We start from the raw sequence: 27,589 nt of genomic DNA, 5'->3' as shown, positions 1-27,589 counted from the left end.
ACCCCTACTACTTAACGTGTGTTGGAGGTAACACTGTGCCGTACGGTACGATCAATAATTCTTCTCTTACAAACCCCCTACCCGGCCCATCCCTCAAGTAGTACAAGTTAGGTTCGTCGGCTTTCATATCCACTTTATCTATGTTGTAAGTTTTGACTGACCATATAGGATCGGTGGCCCGCTTACGGCTATCACCCTCGTGTTCCCCCGGCTGGTATAGATACCTCACTAGGGCCCTATCTGGTATCTGTTTCTCCTTCCCACGCAATGGAGCGGCCGACTCTGCAACTATTGATTTTAGTTTGATAGCGTCTGCCGGTTTCTTACCGGTGAGACGGGTGACTTCATGGTTGATTGCCGACACCACCTTGGGTAACCTCGTGACCCATTCAGTCGATCGTTTTCCAGGGGTGGCCATCTCCCTAGCATACTGATATCCGAACAAGCGCTCAGCCAAAGTCCTATTAAATCTCTCAACTATGGCTTGGCTGCGATGGGCTCCGGCCGTGCCACGCCTGACCTTTGTATCGTGTTTGGCTAGCAGTTGTGACACGGCACCCATGAACTCCCGTCCGGGGTCAACTTGCAGCTCTGTTGGCCACGTCAGCGGGCTGCGTTTGTATATGCGTTCGAATCCTCTGGCTACCTGGGCCGAATCTTTCGTGGTCAAGGGTTCGGCTTCCTTGTAACGACTGGCTACGTCCACTACGGTTAAGGCATACTTGTACCTCTTGTCGTGGGGTAGGAACAGTAGGTCTGCCTGGTGAACGCTATTATGTATGTTAATACCGAACCTCCTTCTAGGCACGTAGCGTGGTGCCGGCAAATAGATCTGCCACAGGGCTTGTTTTTCAAGCCACGCTTTGGCTTCCTCCGGGGGTACTCGCGCTATTTTAGCTAGCTTATCTACTGCGCTAGCTCCTTTCCAGTACCCACGCAGGCTGTAGTAAATAGCCTCAAATTTTTTCATGTCCATACGCGTATGTGTTTATCCCATCAATAGCTATCCAACGTTTCGTGTCCATAGGCGACAGGGACGTCTTGTTTATAGTCAGTCCGTATATCTTATGTCCATCACTTCTAAGTGTCTTCATTTTATGCCTTAAACGTACGGGTCTTGAACAGGTCTTCCTTGAATCTGGCGTGTTTGATGTGTTGTTTCACCACATACTTCTTAACCCCCTTAGCCTTCCGGATCTCACTATTGTCGGCTTTCAGTATGGAGTACATCTTAGGTCTCAAACCTATGTACTCGGCTATGGGCGTGCCAGCACACTCGTCCTTCATCTTACCTAGGACCTTTTTATTTACCGTACTGTGTATGGCATGGGTCTTAGGGTAGTCGCTGGTGTCGTATAAATCGAGGTGTTTTTTCATGTCCTCGTACACGTCCTCGGTTCGAATCTCCATCAGCAGGGAATCCGTGTCAGTGTACAGCACTTCACACCTGTCGCCGTACTGTTTCTTGAGCTCGTTGTAGTAAAAGTCGTACATCAGGTGTTTGGATAAATCGAGGATGCTCATCCCCACGTAAACAGGCCGGTTGAATTTTATGTGGCTTTTCTTCATGTGTAGGGCAACCAGGTTGTCTGTGAATATCTTACTACGGTTGAATGCTGGACTGGCTATCAATCTCCTGAGCTTGTCTTCCTCACTCGACCGAACCAGCTTCACGGTCACACGTTTCCTCAGGTTCTCCATAGTCTTACCAAACACCGAGTTGTTCATGAGCTTGTAGAGATTTTTCTCAAAATCACTGGTGGCTTTTTTTCGTAGGTCTGTGTTCATTCTGATGTAGGGCTCCATCCATGGGCTCTGGTCGAACATGAGCACCCTGTGTATTTTGGTCAGCCTCATACCCAATGACAGGTACAGCTGTAGGTTGCGATAGTGAACGATGTACTTGGTCTTATTCATTAAGTTAGGCACGAGTTTTTCAACGTCTGTCACACGCCCACCTAACAAGTTATGTTGGTACTCAGACATCCAGTCTGGGTTAACCCTCATACGTTCGGGGGCCAGGGGGTAGCTGTTGTGTGATGTGTGTAATTCCTTGGTATACTCTAAGTCAACCTCGAGGATATAACCTTTGTTCGAATCTGGTGCAACCCCCATAACATCAACGTGGGGTACCCATTCGAATCCCCCTGTAGGTAGATACTGACTCATGGCCCAGCCGTACAGGTTGTTTGCGTCGAGGTAGAGAATGTGATTGGTTGGCTTGTTAGGATCGTAACCTTTCACGTATTGATTATTTGCTTTCGCGTATCGTTTGGATGCCATGGAAATCCCACCTCGCAAGCCTTTCTCAATGAATAGGTGCATGTCGTAATCTGTGAGCAATTCCAAATTAACTCCGGTCTTTTTAAGCAAGGCGTCCCACGACAGACCTGGGCTGGTGTAATACCATGCGGGGTCGAGTTTATACTGCTTGAAACACGTCCGCCTAAACGTCTCAAACACGTCGGCTAACAGCAGTACATCTGTCCTCAAGTACAGGTCGTGATAATCACCCAGGTTCTTACAACCCAGTTTATTCCATACGTTAGTCGCGTGCGAGTAATCATCTCGTGAGACGGACGCCTCATTCAGCTTGCTATAAAAGCAGTCAATAGGGGGTAGTCTGGTCTCGGTGAACTTGACCCAACTATCCATGTACTCATAGGGGTACACACCCTTCCTCATAAGCAGGGGTCTAGTCTCGGCGTCTGTGTATCGATCGGTGATAGGGAAGGTATTGTTGGCCTTGACCAGACTGTCGAGTGACGACAGGAGGAACTGAAACGAGTCAATGAACCTAAGTCCGTTTAAGCTGAAGGAGATGTATCTCTCCATGTTGTTGGGGATGCACGTTATATTACCATCGATTTTCGCGATGGCCTGCATGATCAAGTGTGAGTCGTACCCTCTCAAGTTGTGAAAGACAACGGGGATGTTTATTGTCTTAGGGTTGATTTTAAGCTTGAGGTTGCACGCGCTGTGAGCGGCGCCTCTATACTTACCAGTTATGTGGCAGTGATCTCTCACCGAATCACCGTTAAGTGGTGAGTCACACACGTGACATTTAGTGCTACGCTTGTGAGCTAGCTTGTCGTCTTGGGTCAGACGCATGGGAGCGATTTTATACAATGCATTCCTAATAATTTTTTCTTCCTCCTGCAAACACTTTAGAAACCTTTCAGCCGCGTCAGGGCCCCTATACACTACCGGAGCTTTCGTTTCCCCGTCACAACGGACGACAATGTATCCAAACCCACAGGCTTTATGCTCTTGTGTCTTGTGGGTGAAGCTCTCACCACTGGGGGGTGTGGGGGAATCCCCACCCACAACCAAGGCTTCGAAGTCGGCGTATATGATATAAGGCACAGACATTTGGTTCTTGTGGTTACAGAATTTTAGGATATTATCACCTTCCTTAGGCATGTCGACTCGTATAGCCGTCTGCCCCACACCTTGGCAATCCTCCCGGTGGGATTCTAATAAATCAGCTCGACTGAAACCGTGTAGGCATCGTACACAAAAGTGTTTTTCCCCATCGTGTTTCGACTGGTCGTGCAACAACCGGCTGAGATGTTTTATCCACGTGTAGTGATACTTGTCACCTCGTTGGATCATGAATATATTGATAACTTGGCGATCCTTCACCGGGCTGACCCTGTGTACTATTGTTTTGTTACCTTCGTGCCCAAAGACATTTATAGCCATATTATTCTGTTTTTCTACTTTAGTGATCTGGGATATGGGGGTGGGTTCATCTATACCATCCCAGTTGAGCCCATCATCCTGAGGATAATTAGAAGGCCTGTTCGGATTAGTGTCAGCTGGAAATAAGGCTGACCTGATAGCTAACCTCAGGCAATCGTTTCCTCTATTCTTAACGTTTACTATGGCATGTTTGTTCTTATAGTAGGGAGGCAAGGCTAGGTATGACCCGCCTCTGAACGGCACGTAGTTAGCTATGTCTAGATAGACATTATCGATTTTATCTACAGCCCACCCGGACCCCAAGTGTGTGTAGCGTTCTAGGTATTCTCGTATCTGCTGAAAACTGGTATCGATTGATGCGTCAATGGTCTCTGTATGTGTGACGACCTCTTGTTGACCTCGTAAGTAAGGCTGAACATATTCAGTGGTACTCCCAACCTGCTTATCGAGCGACATTTTCACTGTGATCTGAAACTTGACACTTCCTAGGTTATTTAGTTCCTGGTTGACCTTATCAGCTATCAGAGGCTTGATATCTGTAATGACTATGTTTCTATCAACGTGCATGCGCCAACCTCTCAAATAGTTGCCTACAGCGCGCTCAGTGCGCACGAACTGTAGGTCAATAGCTCTATTCTGTCGTAATAATTCTACAAGCTGTGGTTTTCTCATACGGGAATACCCGCCTAAACCCAAATCGTGTGCCTCGGCTTTCAGTTGTTTTACAGTGGGAGGTTTTGCTACGGGGGCATGTGATAACAATGCGGTTAACCCGGCTCTCCCCAGGTTTGAATAACCCGTGTATCCAAGCTGTTTTGCTTGAGCTTTTGATTGTGTTACCGTAGGAGGGGCTTCTAAACCTAGTAATCTCAACAATGCTGACTTCCGCATTCGAGAATACCCGATCACACCTCTCTGTTTTGCGACCCGCTTCAGCTCGCGCACAGTAGCCATAGTGTTTACACCTAAGAGAACCAATGTCTAATTGGTTCACAGTAAAGGGAGGTAACCCTTAAGTGGCTGTTTCACGCACTGTTGGATATGTGTAAAACATTTAATTGGAGTCTATCTTGAGCAGTCGCCTACGTTCTTTTATGTAGCCCTTTTTATTCTCGTAGATGAGTTGATGTCTGACTACGTTCGCTCCGTGAGCTTTACATAGACAGTAGTGCCCTTTAACCCCGATACCACACACAGAACACGTGTAGTTAGGACTTCCCATATGGAAACAACAGAACCCCTGATTCCTGCATTTCCTACCACAGGCCTCGGTCTTCCCCATAAGTATGTATTCGCATCGGTATGGAGCGGGTCTCATGTTTACTTATATAGGTATTTTAATTTAATTGCTTCGCAACCAACGCAGTAGCTGCTATACCCAACACTATGAAGACCAGTTCACGATTCATTTGTCCCTTGGATGGTGTGTAGTATTGAGCGAGTGTGGGTTTATTGAGCGGTTCCAATCGTTTACCAGTTAGTAGGTAGTATTCTTTCATTGCTTCATCGACATCGTTGAATGTTTGAACGGCATGGTTTTCACGCGTGAGTTGTTCGTTAATAAAATCGATCCTCTGGAGGCGTTTTTTAGCGTACTCGGCCTGTGCCCTTTGTAATTTCTCAGTAGCGAGATCGTGCCGCTTCCTTTCTTCCTGTATTGCGTGATCATCTCGTAGTTTCGAGAAGAGGAAATTACTCCCGGAAAATGCCAGGGCATTCACTAACGCCCCACCGGCCATCATAGCTATCGTGGCCATCCTATATTTATTTCATTATATTTTCAGGTATTATTCCTTGTTTTACTAGGATGTCTTTTGTGGCCATCGCCATACCAAGGTTCATTATGAGCATACCCATATCCTGCAGGTTGAAATCTAGCTTGATAGTTGGTTGTTTAAGCACCATTTTAGTCAACCGAGCGTACCCTACAGCTAGACTGGCGACCACTGTGGCGTGGTATGCGTCGTTGACGAACGTTTTCCCCTCAGACATTACGTATATGGTATAAAATATTAAAATTATAACATGATATGCGGGTTAATAGTGGGGGTACCCCCACTGTTGGGGGTTACCTCACTGTTTGGGGGTACCTCACGGTGAGGGTTTCCCTCACGTGTATATAACCACGAGATAGCCAAGGCAGCAGTTACGCCTACAGCCAACAACAGTCGGGTTGGGTTGGTCACTTTATGTTGGTTACACCACCGTTTTTTACCGGCAGCTACTCTCTTAGGATTCTTCTGCCTGGTTACTGTTGGGGTCACTTCCCCCACTGTGGGGTGTACCCCCACTGGTTCCTGTGAAGGGGTCTCCACCGTCACCTCGGGAGGGGTTTCCCTCAGTTCCCCCACTGGGGTTTCCTGTGCAGCATCCATCTATACTATTATTATTATTCTTTCTCTCAAATTGACAATGCTTTGCCGTGATAATCGCCGCCGTCACTGGAGCCAACAACATACCATATTTGTGGTACAGCTCGCAGCTGATAGAGCTCACGGCGTGTTCGATAAAAGGGTCTTTCTCGAGGTCTTCCCACAGGTAAAGTCGGCGCTCTGGTGGAATGGGAAGGAAGTATGACACAATACCGGTGTATATCTGGGTCATAGCCGATCCTATTGTCTTTGTCATTTCTGCTCCGAGCCGGGACTCGTATCTAGCGTACAGCTTATCGATTTCTTCGGCTGACATTTTGTGAATTTTATCCGGAGTGTAGTCTCCAAAGTAATGTTTGGCTTTGCCGCCAACAGCCAACGCCACCAGTTTCTCTCGCTTATCATCAGTGGGGCCTGCCGTACCCCCAGGTACTAACTGTTCGAGCAATTCCTCACACTCCATCTTATAATATAACAAGTAAGATTTAGTTTTAACTATATAATACCCGATGCAGACAAAACACAGAGAAATGAAGGTTAAGTTACACACAACAAACACTTCGAATATCATAGCTATATGCTTAGCTTTGCTTAGCTTTAGCTTAGCTTTAGCTTAGCTTTAGCTTAGCTTTAGCTTAGCTTTGCTTAGCATACTATATAAGCCACGGGTTGGTCGGTTTTGAGCACGAGCTTAGCGTGTTTAGTTTCAGCGAGCTGTTTCTTCACCCGTTCCCGTTCTAATTTACTCATCACATCGTTCTCTCTCAAACACTCCTCGAACGAATCCCTGTCCTTGCAGTGAAATAAGGCCACCCATCGCGTCTGCTCCCTGAGGTCTTTCAACACCGAGTTGAACTTCTGCGTTAGCACCCAGATGCTGTGATTTGCATGCCGGCTGGAGAAGGCCAGGTACGATAGCATGTCTCTCTTTTTTGTTATCTCGCGATTAGCGCTGCAGTCGTCCAGTATAAACAGCGTCGGTTCCCCTTTAAATTTCTCGTGAAGAGCTTTCAACCAGTCCTGCAGGCGTGTTCCAGGGTCGATTTTGTGTACGTCCGGGTCCGTCATCACCCAAGGTCGCGCGTACGTTTTATTCATGCTCAGAGTAGGGCACATGATAACGATGTTATCGAAGACATCCTTGTAGTAACCCTCCAACATATCCAACACGAAAACGGTCTTCCCACAGCCAGTCTGCCCGCACACTATGGCGCAGTGTGGGTCAGTGGGTAGTTGTGGGTACCCCCGGGGGGTGTGGGGGTCTCCCCCATCAGTAGATGGCTTGCACGAATCTCCCATTGTGTATATTAAGTTGCGCGTCCATAATAACGTACAGATATAATTTCAACTTACCAGCGGTTTGAGCCTTCTTAGTAATCTGGATGGTTATCCCTTCGCTGCCGTTATCTATACGACGCCCGCTACCGTGCAGTTTATCATCATCCGTGGATCGCATGTCCAACCATAGGGCGTACTTGGTGGTCAGGTATTCACCGATCTGCACGGAGCCGAGGTCCAGGTCCTTTGTTATGTAATCCCCCACTGGTAGCTTTTTTATCTCATCCCACTGCTGGTGTGGTCTCATACCATGACTGAACAGCTGGTTGGGTACGCCCTCGATGGTCACTTCCACCTTTTCAATCTCGGGGTTGAAAAACTTCTCGCTGTCCCTCCGGAATGGATCGTAATCCTCCACGGGGACGACCAGGATACCTTTCATCGATCGCGCCGGCACGTTCAGGTTGATATTCCACACAGTGTCGCTCTTATCTCGCACGACTGATCTATGCCTCAGTACGCGATCGTACAGGATAGCCATCTTCCCAGAGTACTGACTTCGAACCTACCTGGCCAGCTCCGGGCTAGTGACCATGTCGAACTCCAGAGAGATGTTGTCTATGGCATAACTGGCCTCATCACCGTTCGGCGTACGCACTACTTTGCTATAGTCGTTAAACGTGAGCTTGTATTCGAGCCTATCACCCAGCGCGGCCTGGTAAAACGGCGCGTGTCCCGTGAGCAACTCGAAGTCTAGCGGCACGCAGAATCGATTCCCGTATGCTCGAGCGATGGCCTTTTCACCGTCCGATAGCTTGTCTTGCTGGTCTTGCGTGAAGACATACCCTATGCGCGCCCGGGTTGATTTGCTGATGCCCTGGTACACATCATTGACTCGTTCTCTCTCGCTTTTCCAGAGATCCCTGTAGCAGTGAAACACGTCGCTGTCGTCGATGCTCAGCACCTCGTTACCGCTGATCTTGACGGTCGTTTTCTTGATGATGGCTCGACCCACGTTCCGCACTAGCTCGCGTTTGTCGTTGTCGGAGGTCAACGTGATATTGAACGCCAGTCGAACAGTGCCTGGTAGAATGAGGTCATTCTCACCAAGGTTTGGAAATCTAACCAGCAGAGTTTGATTCTGGTCTATCTTGCTGGGATTGTTGGTGATGGTCACCGACTGACGCATGACTCTGGCTCCTAATGGCTCTCTCAATCTTCTGAAAGGATCTAATTTTCTGCCGTACATTATTATATATAAACGAAATATATTTTTAATACTAAATAATGGCTGAAGGCATACCTATGGATAATATGGGGGATGAGATTATGAATAATGAGTGGGATTATCCTAAGAATGATGCAGAGATCGAGCAGGAGACCTCATTCAGTACTGGCCTACAGCCGGCTGTCGAGCAGGAGACCTCATTCTCACCAAGGACCACACTTGTGAAGGGCGCCGTCGACGATTATTACAAAGCAGTTGAAAAAAGAGACGACATCAAGCCGTTGTGGCGAGACTATACAAAGTTTACCCTTGTCGAGGGTAAGCTGCGTTTTTTATATAATAACCAGGAGATCGATCTCATGAATAAAATCACGGGAGAACCGCTTGCTTTATCAACATTGGTCGGTAAAACTAATCCTAATTTTGTTAAAAATGAACTAGGTTTCAGAGATTACGGTGGCGCGCGACCTAAGATTCCTCCGAAGAAGATTCCCGCGAAGGTCAATCAAGATCTGGAAGGCATCAGGGACGCCACATCGGTTCAAAACATGACTTATAATATTGAAAAGGTGTTGGCTGATTACGAGAACAAGCCCTTCCCGGGCCTAGAAACTACCTTTCGGGAACTGAAGGGGTTGGACCTGTTGATGCAAACCATTCGTGGTCATCTCTGGAAAAGCACGGCCAAAGTGAGTGAGATAGACGACAAAATCGCCTATGAAAAGAAAAAACTCGGTGAAACTGAGGACGAGTCTATGAAAGCCACCATCGAGGAACGAATACGTACTTTGGAAGATGAAAGGCAGGTCTGGTTGGAGACAGCGTCCGGCTACAAAGAAAAGCTTCAATCCCAGACCAACCGTGTGCGGGAAACCATCAATCAAGTCCTCTACCGAGACACCACGTTAGCAGACAGGATTCGGATATTGTTCCGGGAGCAAGGGATCACCATCGCCAGCATTCTGACTGCATTTGGTTTCATCATATCAACCCTGGTGGTGTCACTGACAGGGGGTACTGTGGTGCCTGCCGGCGGCGGAACTCCAAGTGGCGGTGGGGGTGTTAAAGACTGGATAAAAAAACTCGGGGAAGGCCTAGCTAAACTGGCTGGTAAAGCCGCCGAAGCCCTTCCCGGCATCCTGGGTAGCATCGTCTCGTGGTTGTTGAGCGCTCTGTCTAAAACTGCCATGTGGCTCAGTCAAAACCTGTGGGCAGCCATCGTCGCCGTGGCGGGTCTGGTGTACGTAGCGGCTAAAAAATCTTTAACCAAATAAGTCCCAAAGCTACCCCACCAACCACCAGGGCCGTTTTACTATCAATATGCTGCTGATAGGGGGGTACCCCCACCTGCATATGAGGGTGTGTGGGGGGTACCTCCACATGAACTTTAGACTCCGGGGGTGACGTCACTATACCCGTTTCACGTGGTGGAATGTGTGGGATATAGGTGGTGTTAATATCGGGGTTGATACCCAACTTTTGATCCGCCGTGGCTATGACTATTTTGTTGTTATAACCCACCACTTTTTTTACTCTCAGTTGCATATCACTCGGAGCCATGTACAGCCCCACGCCGAACACGTAATTGACTTTCGATCTGGCGTATTCTAACACGTTTTGGTAACGGTCGATGGCCCACGGGAGATCAACTGGAGAATTGATAGCATCCTCAACGTTGGAAACGAACTGTTTCTGAGCGTCGTAAGCAGTTCCCTTACCGAGGATGTTGGAACGCGTCATCGACTGCGCACCCAACAGCGCCCACACGTACGTTCGAATCGAGTCGTTCAACCTGACTACCCTGGCACGAGTGAATCCTTTCGACTTGTCCAGCATAAACATTTTCCACCCGTCTGCGGTTGACTGCTCCACTTTCTGGATTGTGAAAGCAACACCACCTTCAAAGTCCATACGATCATCCCTCCATTCATTACTCGATAAAGCAAAGTCCTGCCTAAGTATACCTCGTTTCAGTAAATCATCACTTGCATCTTTCACTGGTTTTGGTCCATATTTGGTAGGTTTAGGAACAATATCATCTAATGCATGGAAAAAATTCCCAGTACTAAACATTTTTCGTTTCATAAAGTTTGTTAGTAAATCTTTCTTAAATGCTTTTACTGAGAGCCCATCGCTGTAAGGAATACCCAACCCGTGGTTCAGCCCCGGCAAACGCCAATCCGTCTTCGGGTTTATTTCGAATTCATTGCAAATACGTTCGTAGACCCGTCTATCGTACGGGTTGTTTGTTGCGTCCCACGCTTTGTCCTGTGGGAGGGGGGCGCTGATCTCTTTAAGGATACGTCTGACCTGGTAGTACATGTGGAACTTGAACACAGACTGACTCAGCGGTCCACGCCGAGTGTCGGTCAATGTCACACCACACCCTGTTGTAGCGCACCACACGGCAAAGTTTAATTGATTCTGCCAGAACTGCATAGGGTTGTTGAACCAAGCGTGGACTGCCTTGATGTTAGTCACCGAAAGCTTATACTTATCGAACACATCTAAAAGCTGGGCATTGAAATACAACTCAGGAGCAACCACGATCTTCATGGGGGAGAAATCTACGTCCAGTTTAGGGTAAAACAACATTTTAAAACTCTTATATAATGAGCATATATACTCTAACATGTACATAACACTTCCAGGAATAACGAGCAGTGAGGCCGTTCAGCTGACGCACGCGATCGATAACACATCAGGCCAACTCGAAGTCGCACTCTGCGATATCACCTACCTACCGCAATGGACTAACATCAACATCAGCAACAATAAGCTGTTCGTCAGTGGAACTCGCAGCCAGATAACTGACGGCTACTACAGCGTGTGCTCTCTAAACGACGAGGTCTTCAAACCCCTGGGAGCCGAACTCAAGATGAACGACTCAAACGGTACAGTGGTGTTAATCAACAACGGAAGAACCTCATTGAGGCTCGGCCGACCATTAGCGAGGATACTCGGTATGTCTCCTGACGAGATAAAACCAACAACAACCGTCACAGGCACGAAGTTACCTGATCTAGTACCGTACCGAGAGCTGTACATTCATCTCGGTCAGGTGAGCACAACGTACAACATTCAAGGAGGTCACCCTTCCACTATACTGAGAGCAGTGCCGGTGAAAACTGAGAAATTCAACGACGGTAGAACCGAGTCGTTTTCACCACGGCAGTATAAGAGATTAACCCAGGGCAACATACCTGAGCTGACAATATCGGTGTTAGATATAAATCATAATCCTGTAAATATAGAATACCTCAGCTTAACGCTTCATGTAAAATGACCAGCGCACAAGGGCCCGGAGTGAAAAAATGCGTCAATATCGGGATCTCCGACCTCGGACACACGCGCGGTTTCGACGCTCCCGGAGTAGATGGTACATCGTACGCCTTTCAACTGAAAAACAACATTTACAAACGCGTTGAAGTCCCCTCCGGTGGAGCCCTAAGTGATATAATAGATACCACAAGAGCAAAAGTCAACACTAAGTACGCCCTTGTCAACACCGGTGATAATAACTGGATAATATACCCATCGTTCGGGGGTAAACTGTTCGACTTAGACGATGTTGAGAGCACTACCGTCGTCCAAAACAAACCATATATGCTCGTCTTCACCGAAGATGACAAGTGGGTGTTGTTACCCGATAACGACGACTGGTTTCTCAATATTAGACTCGTCTCTCCCTACGTGTTCACGGATAACAAAGACAACCACCTAAACAAAGTCATGAACAATGGAACCCTGCTCGTGGCTTACGTCCCAACTCAGAGACGTAGCATAGTCGTCAGCCCACTCGACACTATGGCAGCCCACATGCTATCGAGTAAACTGACCATACAAAACGTGAAATTGCAGTTGGTGTCTGAATTCGAAGGCGTGGTCACTATATTAGAGAGTCTACCGGCAAACTCAACACTGATCATCAAAGTCTACCTAGGGGAACCATCGGGGAATGATGTCCAGATCGTGAAAGGGATCAAACTCGGGTGGGGGAAACGACACCAGTATCAAGTTTGCAACGTTTACGTGCGGGTGGGTTCCGACTCCAACACCAGTCTGCAGGGGGTCAACGTGATCGTGGAAAACACGATATCACTAACCAATATCTTCCTGCCTGCCAACATACACTTCATGGGTATGAAGTTCACCCCTGAACTATTATCAAAAAAACAGTTGGAAAATATATTGTAATAGTATAATAATGACCAGTCATCATCCCAACACTACGCTTAACGACCTAGGAGATACGGAGGGTTTTCGATCAGCCTGGTGAGGAAGACGCCTTATATATCCTGCACTTCAAAGACAACGTGTACAGACGGGTGTCGTTATCAGATTTAAAAGAGCCCAAATGGCTGATCAACTTAACTTTCACCTCACCTTATATCACATTAAAAGATGGGGTGGAAGAATTGGAATTGGTCTCTAAGATTAGGAATAACGGTATCTGGCCCGGGGATTTCATTCCGGAGAGTGAATTACGTATGATAACTCTTGGTATCGAAAAAAATATGTTAAAGTCTATAAAAAAAAATAAATTAACATTTAGCAATAATGCTTATAGCAGATATCTTGATAGAATATTAGTCCCTTTCACACTCACCATAGAAGTCTTCTTTGGTTTAGATAATGAAAACACCTCAAGAGTACACCAATTTTTACCCGGGGTGTCAATACACTGGTTTGACGAACACCAAGACCAATATTGTCGTATTGTTATGCAACGGGATACCTACGCGGACCCTATAAACCGCTTAATAAGCCTCAGTGGGGTTTTTATTACAACAGGAAATTCTATTAGACTCTCACCTATTACCCTGACTAATAGTCTAGATCTTGTAGACTTCAAATTCATTAATAGATTTTTAACTGAAACCCAATTAAAATATCTTTCATAATATATATTATAGGATGGGTCTGTACCCAGTCGTAGAGGAAGTAGCGAAGACGTTGGAAACCGTAGATGGGTTCCGCTTGAGGCAGTTATGTGATGTGAAACGTCAACTAGAACATGACCGTGACACGGGGAAAGCACTATGTAAGAAGTACAATAGAGCTTTCAATATCGTGGACGGGGCTGACACTACCCTTATGGCAACCAGCATGGGACTAGGGGCTGCAGGTGTTGGGTTGTTAACCACCATCGTGGCTGCACCTATAGTGCTAGGTTTTGAAATAACAGCTGGGATAGCGGGGGTGTTAGGGTTGGCGCTTAAGTTGGTATCACGCAGACTGCATCGTAAGGCATTGAAACACGACGAGATCAGGGTTCTGGCCGAAGCAAAGCTCAACACAGTGAGTGAGCGTATTTCCACGGCACTCTCTGATAGTAAGATCTCAGAAGAGGAGTTTCGTTCAATCCTCTCTGAACTCACAAAATATAACGGAATGAAACAAGATATTCGGTCCAAGTCTCGTAAGTCTGCTATCAGCGAGGACGAGAAAAAAAAGTACATAGAACAGGGGATACAAAAAGCCCAGCAAGCCTTTATTACGAACACCAAAGAGATCATAGGCGGTTCACGTTAAACTGTTTCATCGATATAAACGTGACATAGGCACAGTGTTACCACCAACACACGGTAATAGTAGCAAGTTGGCACGCCAACTTTTTTGTAGTAGGGGTAATAGTAGCAAGAACTAATGACCCAACCAAAGCCTTATTTAGTAAATAAGGCTTTGTAGAGACTTTTCTTGAAAGTGTTTTAGAACTGTCATTCCCTATACTACTGAAGCTGTCTGCTACACCAGAAGTGTAAGACCATGAGTAGTGGTGCAGAAGCTGGTCTGTGCTGTTTCTGGAGCCTTCTTCAGGCCCTTTCTTAATCTGAGTATGATACAGTAATGACTTGGAAAAAGCCACTCCATCATCTTATCAGTTTCCATCATGTCTGAAAACAACATTGTACTTGCCGACAACTACTAACACCGATAACATCAGTGGAATTCCCCCCACCTGGCCAGCCACATGTCTCAAGTACCCAGATGAGATCAGTTCCATGATAGATCCCTAATACAACCTACAATTATCTCCTTCCCAGTTAGATAAAATAGGATTTTGTGATATTTATTATGAAATGAGTTTTAGAAGTGATCACTTTGAGTTTTACTGCGGCTGGCAGGAAGACAGTTGGGCACACCAGTAATCAGCTGGTTACTGCAATCAGCAGTCAATCATCCAGTGAATGTGGTGAGCTGGTAGGGCAATATCATGGACATACACTCAGTGAGATGTATCATGTATCACTCACTATAGCAGTGAGGCTCTGCTGGTTTTTGATTTATCACTGCAATAAACACATGCTAACTCTGATAGGATGGAAACTATGAGGGAGGTTTTGCAGGGATGGCTGCAGCAAGTGAAATCCTGGTGTTCTAGGCATGGCATGGAGCATATCTCAACTATATACATTCCATCCCAATCTTTTGGGGATCTGCTGTTCTGTGCCCAAAACATGAGCCACAGCCTAAATTAATCCAGAACTGAGGAAAAATCTTTGTCACTGATGTACCTGCAGCAGACTGCAGACTTCTGATCAGAGATTGGATGGCAAAAGCTCAATAGGTTTGCCAACTCCAGGGATATCACTTGCTGGATAGGTCAGTGCCCTGCAGCATCTAGTCTGTCTCACTGTAAATAAGTCCCAAAACCGCATTATTTTCCCTACTGCCTAGCTCTCCCTACAATGTTGTCTGTCTCACAGTCTCTTACATACATTTTCCCTACTGCCTAACTGCAATGTAGTCTGTCTCACGGTCCCTAAACCACATTTTCTCTACTGCCTAACTGAATGTAGTCTGTCTCACAGTGTCTGAAATACATTTTCCCTACTGCCTAGATGCAACATAGTCTGTCTCACAGTCCCCATTTTCAGGTGATATGACTAGAATGAAATTTAAAGTGGGGATAGGGGCACAAATCTTTCCGAGTCAAGTTTCTCTATTTAACATACACATGCTCAAACCTACTATGGGTACAAGTGTACTGTCCAGGTCCCCAGATGGAGTTTAAAGCATGGTCTGCAGGGTATGACTCAGTCCACATGCTGACGAGGTATGCCATGTGCCTTTAGCACCAAATTCCTGACTGCAGGCTCACTTCCTTGGGCTGACTCTCCACTGAAGCACTTCCTCATGTTTTATTAGTGCCTCTAGTTACAAGTGATTGTTTGAGTGGTATTGTATACCAGAGATTAGGAGACAATTACTGGTCTGTGTGGCCAGAGACAGTGTCATACCCATGACAGTGGTATAGTTGATATGTAGCTCTACACATTTACTTAGGTCTACCACTTCTCCAGAAGTAATGCCCAGATTTCACCAGAAGGAATGCCAAGACTTCACCAGCAGGAATGCCCAGACTTCACCAGAAGGAGCAGACCATAGTGATGTCTCATACTGTAGCAAGATGTAGTGATGTTGCAGAGGAAAAGGAAATAGGCTGTAGCAATGTCTCAGGCTGTAGCAAACTGTATTGATGTCTCAGACTGTGATACGATTAGTTTAAGATTAGTTTCATGTATCTTCAGACTCTTTGCTGAGTTAATTTCCCCCAAGCAGACCAGCATGCCAGTTAGAAAAGGGATTTCACTGAAACCCTCACTTGGACTCAAGACCCTTATCGTAATATACCTCTTGTACTGACAAAGATATATATGTAATGTTCCTCCTGTGTTGACAATGATATGTAATATTCCTCTTGGTATACGTAAGGAATAAACACCGAAGACTCGGAAGGGATGGGTGTGAAGTCCAGTCAGGCAGCAAAATATTAGGTATATCTGAACATCTGAATAGCTGAGTCTGTCACAGAGGTAAGGACTCAAAGGGGTGAAAGAGTTTACTTTTACGCTGCCTTCAACAATATTACAGCTATATAGTGGCGGTCTGTAAATAATCGAGTCTTGCCCAGACAATCTAGTGATCAACAGCATGAGCATCGATCTGCGCAATTAGGAACTGATGACCTGTGTCAACCAAGTCAGCGAGTCTGACCACCCGATCGCGTCAGTCGATTCTTATGACAAGCAGGGGTTACTGAGGGCCAATATTGCAACCCGGGCCTCATGGACAAGGAACCAAAAGGGAGGCCAGTTCAAGGGCAACATAATTCATGAGATAGTTATTCCGATGCAGAAATTCTTGCACCAAAGTGGTCGATGTAAACCTAACCACTGATCTCGCTTTTATGAGTTTAAGAACCATGTAATCACTGGCACAGGTTGGTTTGGCATGCATAGAAGGCTAGACAAACTGTCATCACAACACCACAGGAGGAGAATGCATTGTGGGAGTTGATTGCTTAAAACCGCTTTTTATTTGAATGGGCCAGTTCTCCATACAGACTTGACCAAAAGCCATTGAGGTCAATACATAATATGGTGACTGCTTAAAATCTTAAATTTAAAAAAAATGAAATTCATATTAGGAATCGAACCCATGCAGCAGGCACTATAACCAGTAGGCTACCTCCCAGCCCATATACGTAATTAATAAGTGAGGTAGCTTAATGGTTAAGGTGTCTGCGGCACGGGTTCGATTCCCCACAAACGGACAAAGTGTAAAGCCCATGCGTTGTTCCCCGTTATACTGCTGCTAAATGTGTACACTTTGTAGTGGAACGTGGCAGTGCTAGAGTGACATTTGACATGTAATAAATGCATGAAAACATTGAATTTTTGTTTCTGTATTTCACCAACTGGGGTATTACTGTTCTGATGTCTGCGTAAGGACAGGGTCAGTAATAGGGCGCCAGTATTTGAAAGTGGGACTCCAATATACGCACTAAAGTCGTCAATATACGAACTTAGGTCGCCAATAAATGAAAGATACTGGCTTCCTGTTCTGTTCTTATTGGAGGGATATGTCGTGTAATGGAGGCAGTTTTGGTTTAAGTGTAATATGCCTCCTGATTGACAAATGATATACCTGTATCGACATTGATATATGTGTAATATTCCCCCTGATTGACAATGATATACTGTGTTGACAATGATAATGTACCTCCTGTGTTGACAATGATATACTGTGTTGACAATGATAATGTACCCCCTGTGTTGACAATGGTACATGTGTAATATATCTCCTGTATTGACAATGATATACTTGTATTGACAATGATATACATGTAATTTACCTCCGGTATTGACAATGATATACCTGTAATGTACCTCCTGTATTGACAGTGATATACTTGTATTGATATGATATATCTGTGTTGACAATAATATATGTGTGTTGATATTGATATACTTATGATATACCTATGTTGACAATAGTATACCTGTGTTGCAGACATCAGCAGCGTGCCAGGTGTGGTGCCCATCACTCAGGACACACCCAACTGGAAGCGAGAGATGGTGGAAAAGAAGAATAGAGAGAAGATAGAAGAATATGTTGTATGTACACCCGAATGTTACAACTCTGAAACATAGCTTCACATTTGTGTGGATATTGCTGACAAAGACAAAATGAGTGTTTGTGGTGCAAAGGAAGGGGAAGTTGAGATTCTTTGTTGATGTTGAAGAGGACGAAGAATTTGACATTGTTTGTGAAGTTGCCATTGTTCATGAATGTTTTGGAGGAAGAGCTAGTTGAGATTGTCAGTTGATGTGGAAGAGTAATTTGAGATTGTTAATGTTGCAGAGGAAGAGAAAGTTAGGATTGTTTCTTAATGTTAAAAAGGAAGTTAAGATTGTGAATGTTGTAGAGGAAGAGGAGATTGAGATTGTTTGTGACTTTTGCATAGAAGAACTTGAGATTGTTTGTTGAGGAACTATTTGAGATTGTTAGTTCATGTGGAAAATTAATTTGAGATTGTTTGTAAATATTATAGAGGTAGAAGAAGTTGAGATTGTTACTGAATGTTGTACAGAAGTAGCTAGTTGAGATTTTATCTTAATGTTCTAAAGGAAGAGGAAGCTGAGATTGTTTGTTGATGTTGTAGAGAAACAGGAAGTTGAGATTTTATCTTAATGTTCTAAAGGAAGAGGAAGCTGAGATTGTTTGTTGATGTTGTAGAGAAACAGGAAGTTGAGATTGTTTGTTGATGTTGTAGAGAAACAGGAAGCTGAGATTGTTTGTTGATGTTGTAGAGAAACAGGAAGTTGAGATTTTATCTTAATGTTCTAAAGGAAGAGGAAGCTGAGATTGGTTGTTGATGTTTCAGAGAAACAGGAAGAAGTTGAGATTGTTTGTTGATGTTGCGCAGGAACAGGAAGCTGAGATTGTTTGTTGATGTTTCAGAGAAACAGGAAGTTGAGATTGTTTGTTGATGTTGTAGAGAAACAGGAAGTTGAGATTGTTTGTTGATGTAGTAGAGAAACAGGAAGCTGAGATTGTTTGTTGACTTTGCAGAGAAACAGGACGTTGAGATTGTTTGTTGATGTTGTAGAGAAACAGGAAGCTGAGATTGTTTGTTGATGTTGTAGAGAAATAGGAAGTTGAGATTGTTTGTTGACTTTGCAGAGAAACAGGAAGTTGAGATTGTTTGTTGATGTTGTAGAGAAATAGGAAGTTGAGATTGTTTGTTGACTTTGCAGAGAAACAGGAAGCTGAGATTGTTTGTTGGTGTTGTAGAAAAACAGGAAGAAGTTGAGATTGTTTGTTGATGTTGTAGAGAAACAGGAAGCTGAGAATGTTTGTTGATGTTGTAGAGAAAAAGGAAGTTGAGATTGTTTGTTGATGTTTCAGAGAAACAGGAAGTTGAGACTGTTTGTTGATGTAGTAGAGAAACAGGAAGCTGAGATTGTGTGTTGACTTTGCAGAGAAACAGGAAGCTGAGATTGTTTGTTGACTTTGCAGAGAAACAGGAAGTTGAGATTGTTTGTTGATGTTGTAGAGAAACAGGAAGCTGAGATTGTTTGTTGACTTTGCAGAGAAACAGGAAGCTGAGATTGTTTGTTGATGTTGTAGAGAAACAGGAAGTTGAGATTGTTTGTTGATGTTGTAGAGAAACAGGAAGTTGAGACTGTTTGTTGATGTAGTAGAGAAACAGGAAGCTGAGATTGTGTGTTGACTTTGCAGAGAAACAGGAAGCTGAGATTGTTTGTTGATGTTGTAGAGAAACAGGAAGAAGTTGAGATTGTTTGTTGATGTTGCGCAGAAACAGGAAGCTGAGAATGTTTGTTGATGTTTCAGAGAAACAGGAAGCTGAGATTGTTTGTTGATGTTGTAGAGAAACAGGAAGCTGAGATTGTTTGTTGATGTTGCACAGAAACAGGAACTTGAGATTGTTTGTTGATGTTGTAGAGGAACAGGAAGTTGAGATTATGTGTGAAAATGTTGCTCAGAAAGTAGAAGTTGAGACTTTTTCGTTAATGTTATAGCGAAAGATCCTGAGGGAGAGGGAAGAGCAAGCCAAGTGGAAGGATGTCCCTGAGTGGAAAAGGAAGATACTTATGAAGAAATCCCAGGAGGTAATGTCACTGTTCCGCTCCCACCTCTATACAGATAGATGTCACTGTTCCGCTCCCACCTCTATACTGATAGATGTCACTGTTCCACTCCCACCTCTATACTGATCAGTGTTCCACTCCCACCTCTATACTGATCAGTGTTCCACTCCCACCTCTATACTGATCAGTGTTCCTCTCCCACCTCTGTACTGATAGATGTCAGTGTTCCACTCCCACCTCTATACTGATCAGTGTTCCACTCCCACCTCTATACTGATAGATGTCAGTGTTCCGCTCCCACCTCTATACTGATCAGTGTTCCACTCCCACCTCTATACTGATAGATGTCAGTGTTCCACTCCCACCTCTGTACTGATAGATGTCAGTGTTCCACTCCCACCTCTATAGTGATAGATGTCAGTGTTCCACTCCCACCTCTATACTGATCAGTGTTCCACTCCCACCTCTATACTGATAGATGTCAGTGTTCCGCTCCCACCTCTATACTGATAGATGTCAGTGTTCCACTCCCACCTCTATACTGATCAGTGTTCCACTCCCACCTCTGTACTGATAGATGTCAGTGTTCCACTCCCACCTCTATACTGATCAGTGTTCCACTCCCACCTCTATACTGATAGATGTCAGTGTTCCGCTCCCACCTCTATACTGATCAGTGTTCCGCTCACACCTCTATACTGATCAGTGTTCCACTCCCACCTCTATACTGATCAGTGTTCCACTCCCACCTCTATACTGATCAGTGTTCCACTCCCACCTCTGTACTGATAGATGTCACTGTTCCACTCCCACCTCTATACTGATCAGTGTTCCACTCCCACCTCTATACTGATCAGTGTTCCACTCCCACCTCTATACTGATCAGTGTTCCACTCCCACCTCAACACTGATCAGTGTTCCACTCCCAACTCTAAACTGATAGATGTCAGTGGTCCGCTCCCACCTCTATACTGATCAGTGTTCCACTCCCACCTCTATACTGATAGATGTCAGTGTTCCACTCCCACCTCTATACTGATAGATGTCAGTGTTCCACTCCCACCTCTATACTGATCAGTGTTCCACTCCCACCTCTATACTGATCAGTGTTCCACTCCCAACTCTATACTGACAGATGTCAGTGTTCCACTCCCACCTCTATACTGATCAGTGTTCCACTCCCACCTCTATACTGATCAGTGTTCCACTCCCAACTCTATACTGATAGTTGTCAGTGGTCCGCTCCCACCTCTATACTGATCAGTGTTCCACTCCCAACTCTATACTGATAGATGTCAGTGTTCCACTCCCACCTCTATACTGATAGATGTCAGCTGTTCCACTCCCACCTCTATACTGATAGATGTCAGTGTTCCACTCCCACCTCTATACTGATCAGTGTTCCACTCCCACCTCTATACTGATCAGTGTTCCACTCCCACCTCCATACTGATAGATGTCAGTGTTCCACTCCCACCTCTATACTGATAGATGTCAGTGTTCCACTCCCACCTCTATACTGATAGATGTCAGTGTTCCGCTCCCACCTCTATACTGATAGATGTCAGTGTTCCACTCCCACCTCTATACTGATCAGTGTTCCACTCCCACCTCTATACTGATCAGTGTTCCACTCCCACCTCTATACTGATAGATGTCAGTGTTCCACTCCCACCTCTATACTGATCAGTGTTCCACTCCCACCTCTATACTGATAGATGTCAGTGTTCCACTCCCACCTCTATACTGATCAGTGTTCCACTCCCACCTCTATACTGATAGATGTCACTGTTCCACTCCCACCTCTATACTGATAGATGTCACTGTTCCACTCCCACCGCTATACTGATCAGTGTTCCACTCCCACCTCTATACTGATCAGTGTTCCACTCCCACCTCTATACTGATCAGTGTTCCACTCCCACCTCTATACTGATCAGTGTTCCACTCCCACCTCTATACTGATCAGTGTTCCACTCCCAACTCTATACTGAAAGATGTCACTGTTCCACTCCCACCTCTATACTGATCAGTGTTCCACTCCCACCTCTATACTGATCAGTGTTCCACTCCCACCTCTATACTGATAGATGTCACTGTTCCACTCCCACCTCTATACTGATCAGTGTTCCACTCCCACCTCTATACTGATAGATGTCAGTGTTGCACTCCCACCTCTATACTGATCAGTGTTCGACTCCCACCTCTATACTGATCAGTGTTCCACTCCCACCTCTATACTGATCAGTGTTCCACTCCCACCTCTATACAGATAGATGTCAGTGTTCCACTCCCAACTCTATACTGATCAGTGTTCCACTCCCACCTCTATACTGATAGATGTCAGTGTTCCACTCCCACCTCTATACTAATAGATGTCAGTGTTCCACTCCCACCTCTATACTGATCAGTGTTCCACTCCCACCTCTATACTGATAGATGTCAGTGTTCCACTCCCACCTCTATACTGATCAGTGTTCCAGTCCCACCTCTATACTGATAGATGTCAGTGTTCCACTCCCACCTCTATACTGATCAGTGTTCCACTCCCACCTCTATACTGATAGATGTCAGTGTTCCACTCCCACCTCTATACTGATAGATGTCAGTGTTCCACTCCCACCTCTATACTGATCAGTGTTCCACTCCCATCTCTATACTGATAGATGTCAGTGTTCCACTCCCACCTCTATACTGATAGATGTCAGTGTTCCACTCCCACCTCTATACTGATCAGTGTTCCACTCCCAACTCTATACTGATCAGTGTTCCACTCCCACCTCTATACTGATAGATGTCAGTGTTCCACTCCCACCTCTATACTGATCAGTGTTCCACTCCCACCTCTACACAGATAGATGTCAGTGTTCCACTCCCACCTCTATACTGATCAGTGTTCCACTCCCACCTCTATACTGTTAGACGTCAGTGTTTAGTTTCCCCCTCCGTGTACTGATGCCATGTATTGAGAGAATATTATAGCATCCACTTTGCTGTCTTTTCATATTCCCCTCATGATAAGGTCATTAATAAAGAGGAACAGCGCTGAGGAAAGGTTCCAATATTTGACTTGTAGCCTTATTTTGTAAAGAAGCAGTAAATGTGTTGTAAAGTTGTATCTGGTCACACCCATCTCAAGTGTACATGATACTCTACTGCTGGTTTATGCCATGGATGTTGCAGCCGATAGTTACATAGTCGTTGTTGAGAACAAAGCTGAAGTGTAATATTATGCTGACCATGACATTAAACACTTCTCCTTCCATGACTCTCACTCTCTACCTCACATAAAACAGGAAGTTACAGTGTAATATGACGTTGACAATGACATTTAACAGGTATCTGTCTTTGACACTCACTCTCTCACTCTGTCACTCCTTCAACAGGAACAGGAAGCAGCTCTTGCCAAGGATGCTCTGGAAGAGCCCAAACCTGTTGGAAAGAAAGCCCCCCAAATAGAGCGTCCCAGCAATGCTGACTGTGGTGTCCCTAAGACTAACACAAACATTACCCCTGCAGCCATGGCCATGGACCCTGCGGAACTGGAGAGCATGCCGCCATGGAAACGTGAGCTGTTGTTCAAGAGGGAGAAAGTTCCAATGACATTTTTCAACGAATATAATCCTGAGGAAGAAGATGAAGCACCTCCAAGTTGATTGGTTAAAAATGTGATATTTTTTTCTGCTGAACATTTTCTCAGAAACAAGACAGAAAGTGAACAAATTACTGAGGTGTTTCACTGTGTCTTCCACGGGACCTGAACACAGAGTTCTTGGTGACACAGATATTACATGTAACACACATGTCCATGTGACCTTCACTAGAAGGTCACTCATTGTTTGATGTACATGTAGCTATGTCTGTCAATGTTGTGTCTTGGATGTGTGTCGACTAGGTCTTACAGTCAAGGTCAGGGAAGACTATTTCTGTGTGACCTCCAGCACTGGCACAGACCTCAATGACTGTCTGTATATTTATAACCTATCCTGCAGCATTTTGCAAATTATTGTTGTGTGTTGCTTAGCAACAGCTACAGAATCTGCCAATCAAAATTCTTTTATATGCATTTATGATACGATTATGAATAAAATAAACAAGCAAACACATTGCTTTAGGAAGGACTGATACGTATAATTCGTGAGTGCAAACAAAACTATGCAGTTTATCTCTGTGTTGGATTACAATTACAACAAGTTCCATCTTTACGTCATTGGGTGATGACTGAAGTGCACTGGGTAGACTTGCAGCTAGTTGCTGCCATCTGTCACAAACATTGTACTGGTTTGTCTGATGGACTTGAAATATTAATACAATCAGGGATTTCTGGCATTGCATTACCCCAAGCAATATCACCAGTGGCATAAACAACAATTCGTGTCGCACATGACCAGACAGTGTTGGACATGACCAGACAGTGCCGGATCTGACCAGGCAGTGTTAGACATGACATTGTTGGCCAGACATGACAGTGTTGGCCATGACCAGACATTGTCAGGCATGACCTTACAGTGTCAGGCATGAATAGACAGTGTTAGACATGACCAGACACTGTGGAACATGTCCAGACTGTGTCGAACATGACTAGCCATGTTAAATTGGTGGTTGGTGGTTGCTCCCAGGTGTAGTGTCAGTAACTGGGAGGAATCTTTACGTGAACCTGAAAGCTTGTGGCTGTTCTACATGAGTATTTGTCACTGTATGTTTTATGTGGATGTTTTTACATGAATGTGAATATTACCAACAAGTGAACATGTCCAGTATGTGGAAATTGGTGGTGATAAAGAGAAAGGTCTTCCAGGGTCTGTCTGGACACGGACGGAATAACTGATGGATCACAACACTGACGGAATTACTGATGGAACACAACACTGACGGAATTACTGATGGATCACAACACTGATGGAACATAACACAGACTGAATAACTGATGGATCACAACAGTGACAGAACACAACACTGACTGAATAACTGATGATACACAACAGTGACTAAATAACTAATGATACACAACACTAACTGAATCACTAATGGTACACAACACTGACTGAAACACTGATGGAGCACAACACTGACGGAACACAACACTGGCAGAATAACTAATGGATCACAACACTGATGTAACATAACACTGACTGAATAAATGACGGAGCACAACACTGAGTAACTGTTGGAAAACAACAGTGACTAAATTACTGACGGAGCACAACACTGACTGAATAACTAATGGTACACAACACTGACTGAATAACTAATGGTACACAACACTAACTGAATAACTAATGGTACACAACACTGAAGAAATAACGGAGCACAACACTGAATAACTGATGGAGCACAAAAGTGACTAAATAACAGATGGAGCACAGCACTGACGTGAGATGCACTGTGTTGTGCAGGCACACCCATTCAAGACTTACAAAATGTGTCACATTTAATGTAGTGTATTGGACGTGTAATGCAGTATTGTTGTGGTAACCTTCCTTCCTGATTCAAGAATATCTGTGTTTTCTTTGAATTTTGGCTACATGATGACATATTGCTAGCTTGCACGTGCCACTACGCATGGACTGATCCGGATTCCCCCCTCCTTGTCCAAGTGACACAATCTCTTTACAAACACTGGATCATTTTGTTTTCCTGTCACACTAGCAATATGCATGGTTATTATGTAGCTGACCATTTTGTTTCATTGTAACTTTCATAAAATCAGTATTTCAACTTTACAGCAGTGAACACTTGTTTGCAGTTCAATTCCTGCTTACTTACAAGGTTGTAATCAACAATTAATTTTATGTAATATTTATCGTTCAATTATAGTGGATTATATTCAATATTTGGTGCTGAATCATTAAGTATTGACAATCATAACTGCTCAAACACCTGCTTCATGTATTACACCCATGTCACGGTGTTCATTATCTCTGGCTTCCTGTTGTCACATGACATCAGCATACAGTACACATGAATCAGTGCTGAGCTAGCTGTGTAGGTGCTGTGACTGTCTGGAGAACACAGGATTCAGTCATCAGAGTACTGAACTGGCTTTATGGGTACTTTGTTGTGACTGCTAGACTGGCACAACTAGACCCGCACAGCTAGACTGGCACAACTAGACCCGCACAGCTAGACTGGCACAACTAGACCCCACAGCTAGACTGGCCATGTTAAATGATATGCTTCTAGTACTGACGTATGAAAATCAAACTAAATCACAGTTGCCTTGAAGTTCTTGCACATACCCTGTGCACGCCAAACTGAATTTTAAATCAAAATTAATACATATGGGAAGCCAGAGATCTGTGCTTGCTCACGTGAGCATGTTTGTAATTTGGTGGCTAGTTACTGAGGTAGGTTTTTTTTGTTTGTCGATATTTTGGAAGATGATGTACACATTCTCCAATATGTTAACAGCTTAGTATTGGATGTATACCTTGACAGTTTTTGATACATTTACAAACCTCATGTGTACTTAATGCCCTGTTGAATGTCCTTGACCTGGCGACCTTGGAAACAGAGAGCTGAGCTTACGCCAGCTAACTTGCACTGACATAAGCATTAGTCAAGACAGGTACTCCCTGACTTGGCACACTTCTCACAGTATTGTGGTGCATGGTGATCATATCAAGGTTATCAAGGTCAAGGTCTTTGGACACTGACACAGATGTGCCAGGAGGCTGTCAGTGTTGCCCAACATGATGGAGCACAGTTCCCATCAGTTTCATCTTTAGTATATACAAGAGTGACAATGGATTCAGCCTCGTATACCTTTTTTCTTTTTTGCCCCATTTTTATTTGGCCGAGATAGACTCCCAAGTGTGCTGTAGGAGTTTGACTTCCTGCCCAGTGTCGCCCCAAGGAAAAACCGGTTTGACTGGGCTCGTGTAGTGACGCATAATACCTGTCTGCAGATATTTTCTAGTAATGCTCAGATTTGGGGAACTTTTGTATTTTCCAGCCTCTAATTTGTAGATATATTTTTGTGTTTTATGTACAGAATTGTCACTGGTCATGAAAATAAACATTTTCATCCATGTCATGTGCAGAATGGTTTGTTATTCTTTGTTTACAGACTCAGCTTTGGAAGGATACTAGTATTCATGAGTTGTTCCAAAACCATCCACCTTGAAAGCTCCTTCAAACATATCAAGGTTTTGTATAACTCAACACAGGGGAAATTCTGATTCATGTTTAAACTTGGACAGAAATGCTAATGTTCCTTGTTGTGATGAGTGTGGATGTAGCTGTATTATGGGCCAGCCACAGGGTCTGTCTACAGAGGTGTTCTTGCAGCTTTCATGCATGTAATTATATTTAACATGAGCCAAGACAAGATGTATATATATATATATATACACCTGGAACTTAACTAACTACCCCCTGATATATTTCATGATAGTAGAGCAACTTTTAACCATTGTTAAACATGAATGGTACTTTCTTGGAAGCCGTGTGAGATTGAGAGAACCCCGCCTCTAGAATCTTGCGACAGTTGGAAGCTGCTTTGCATGAAGAATGGCGGCAGTTGCCACTTGATCTTATCAGAAGGTTTAATAGTAGCATGAGGAGGATTCAAGCTGTCATCCAAGCACGTGGGGGACACACCC

General features: G+C 44.6%; 1 protein-coding gene across 1 annotated transcript in view; it reads left to right on the top strand.

Annotated features, from left to right (window-relative positions):
• Positions 1-27,021, top strand: part of LOC137269884 (unconventional myosin-XVI-like) — a 268,971-nt gene extending 241,950 nt beyond the window's left edge. The window contains exons 35-37 of the mRNA XM_067803717.1: positions 17,884-17,987; positions 19,917-20,006; positions 23,372-27,021. Of these exons, the coding sequence (XP_067659818.1) occupies positions 17,884-17,987; positions 19,917-20,006; positions 23,372-23,641 (464 nt within the window). The 3' untranslated portion in view covers positions 23,642-27,021. The remainder of the gene's footprint in view (positions 1-17,883; positions 17,988-19,916; positions 20,007-23,371) is intronic.
• The last annotated feature ends 568 nt before the right edge of the window (positions 27,022-27,589 follow it).

The sequence above is a fragment of the Haliotis asinina genome, unplaced genomic scaffold (genome assembly GCF_037392515.1).
Source record: "Haliotis asinina isolate JCU_RB_2024 unplaced genomic scaffold, JCU_Hal_asi_v2 scaffold_18, whole genome shotgun sequence".
Taxonomy (NCBI): domain Eukaryota; kingdom Metazoa; phylum Mollusca; class Gastropoda; order Lepetellida; family Haliotidae; genus Haliotis; species Haliotis asinina.
This window is presented reverse-complemented; position numbering and strand designations above follow the sequence as displayed.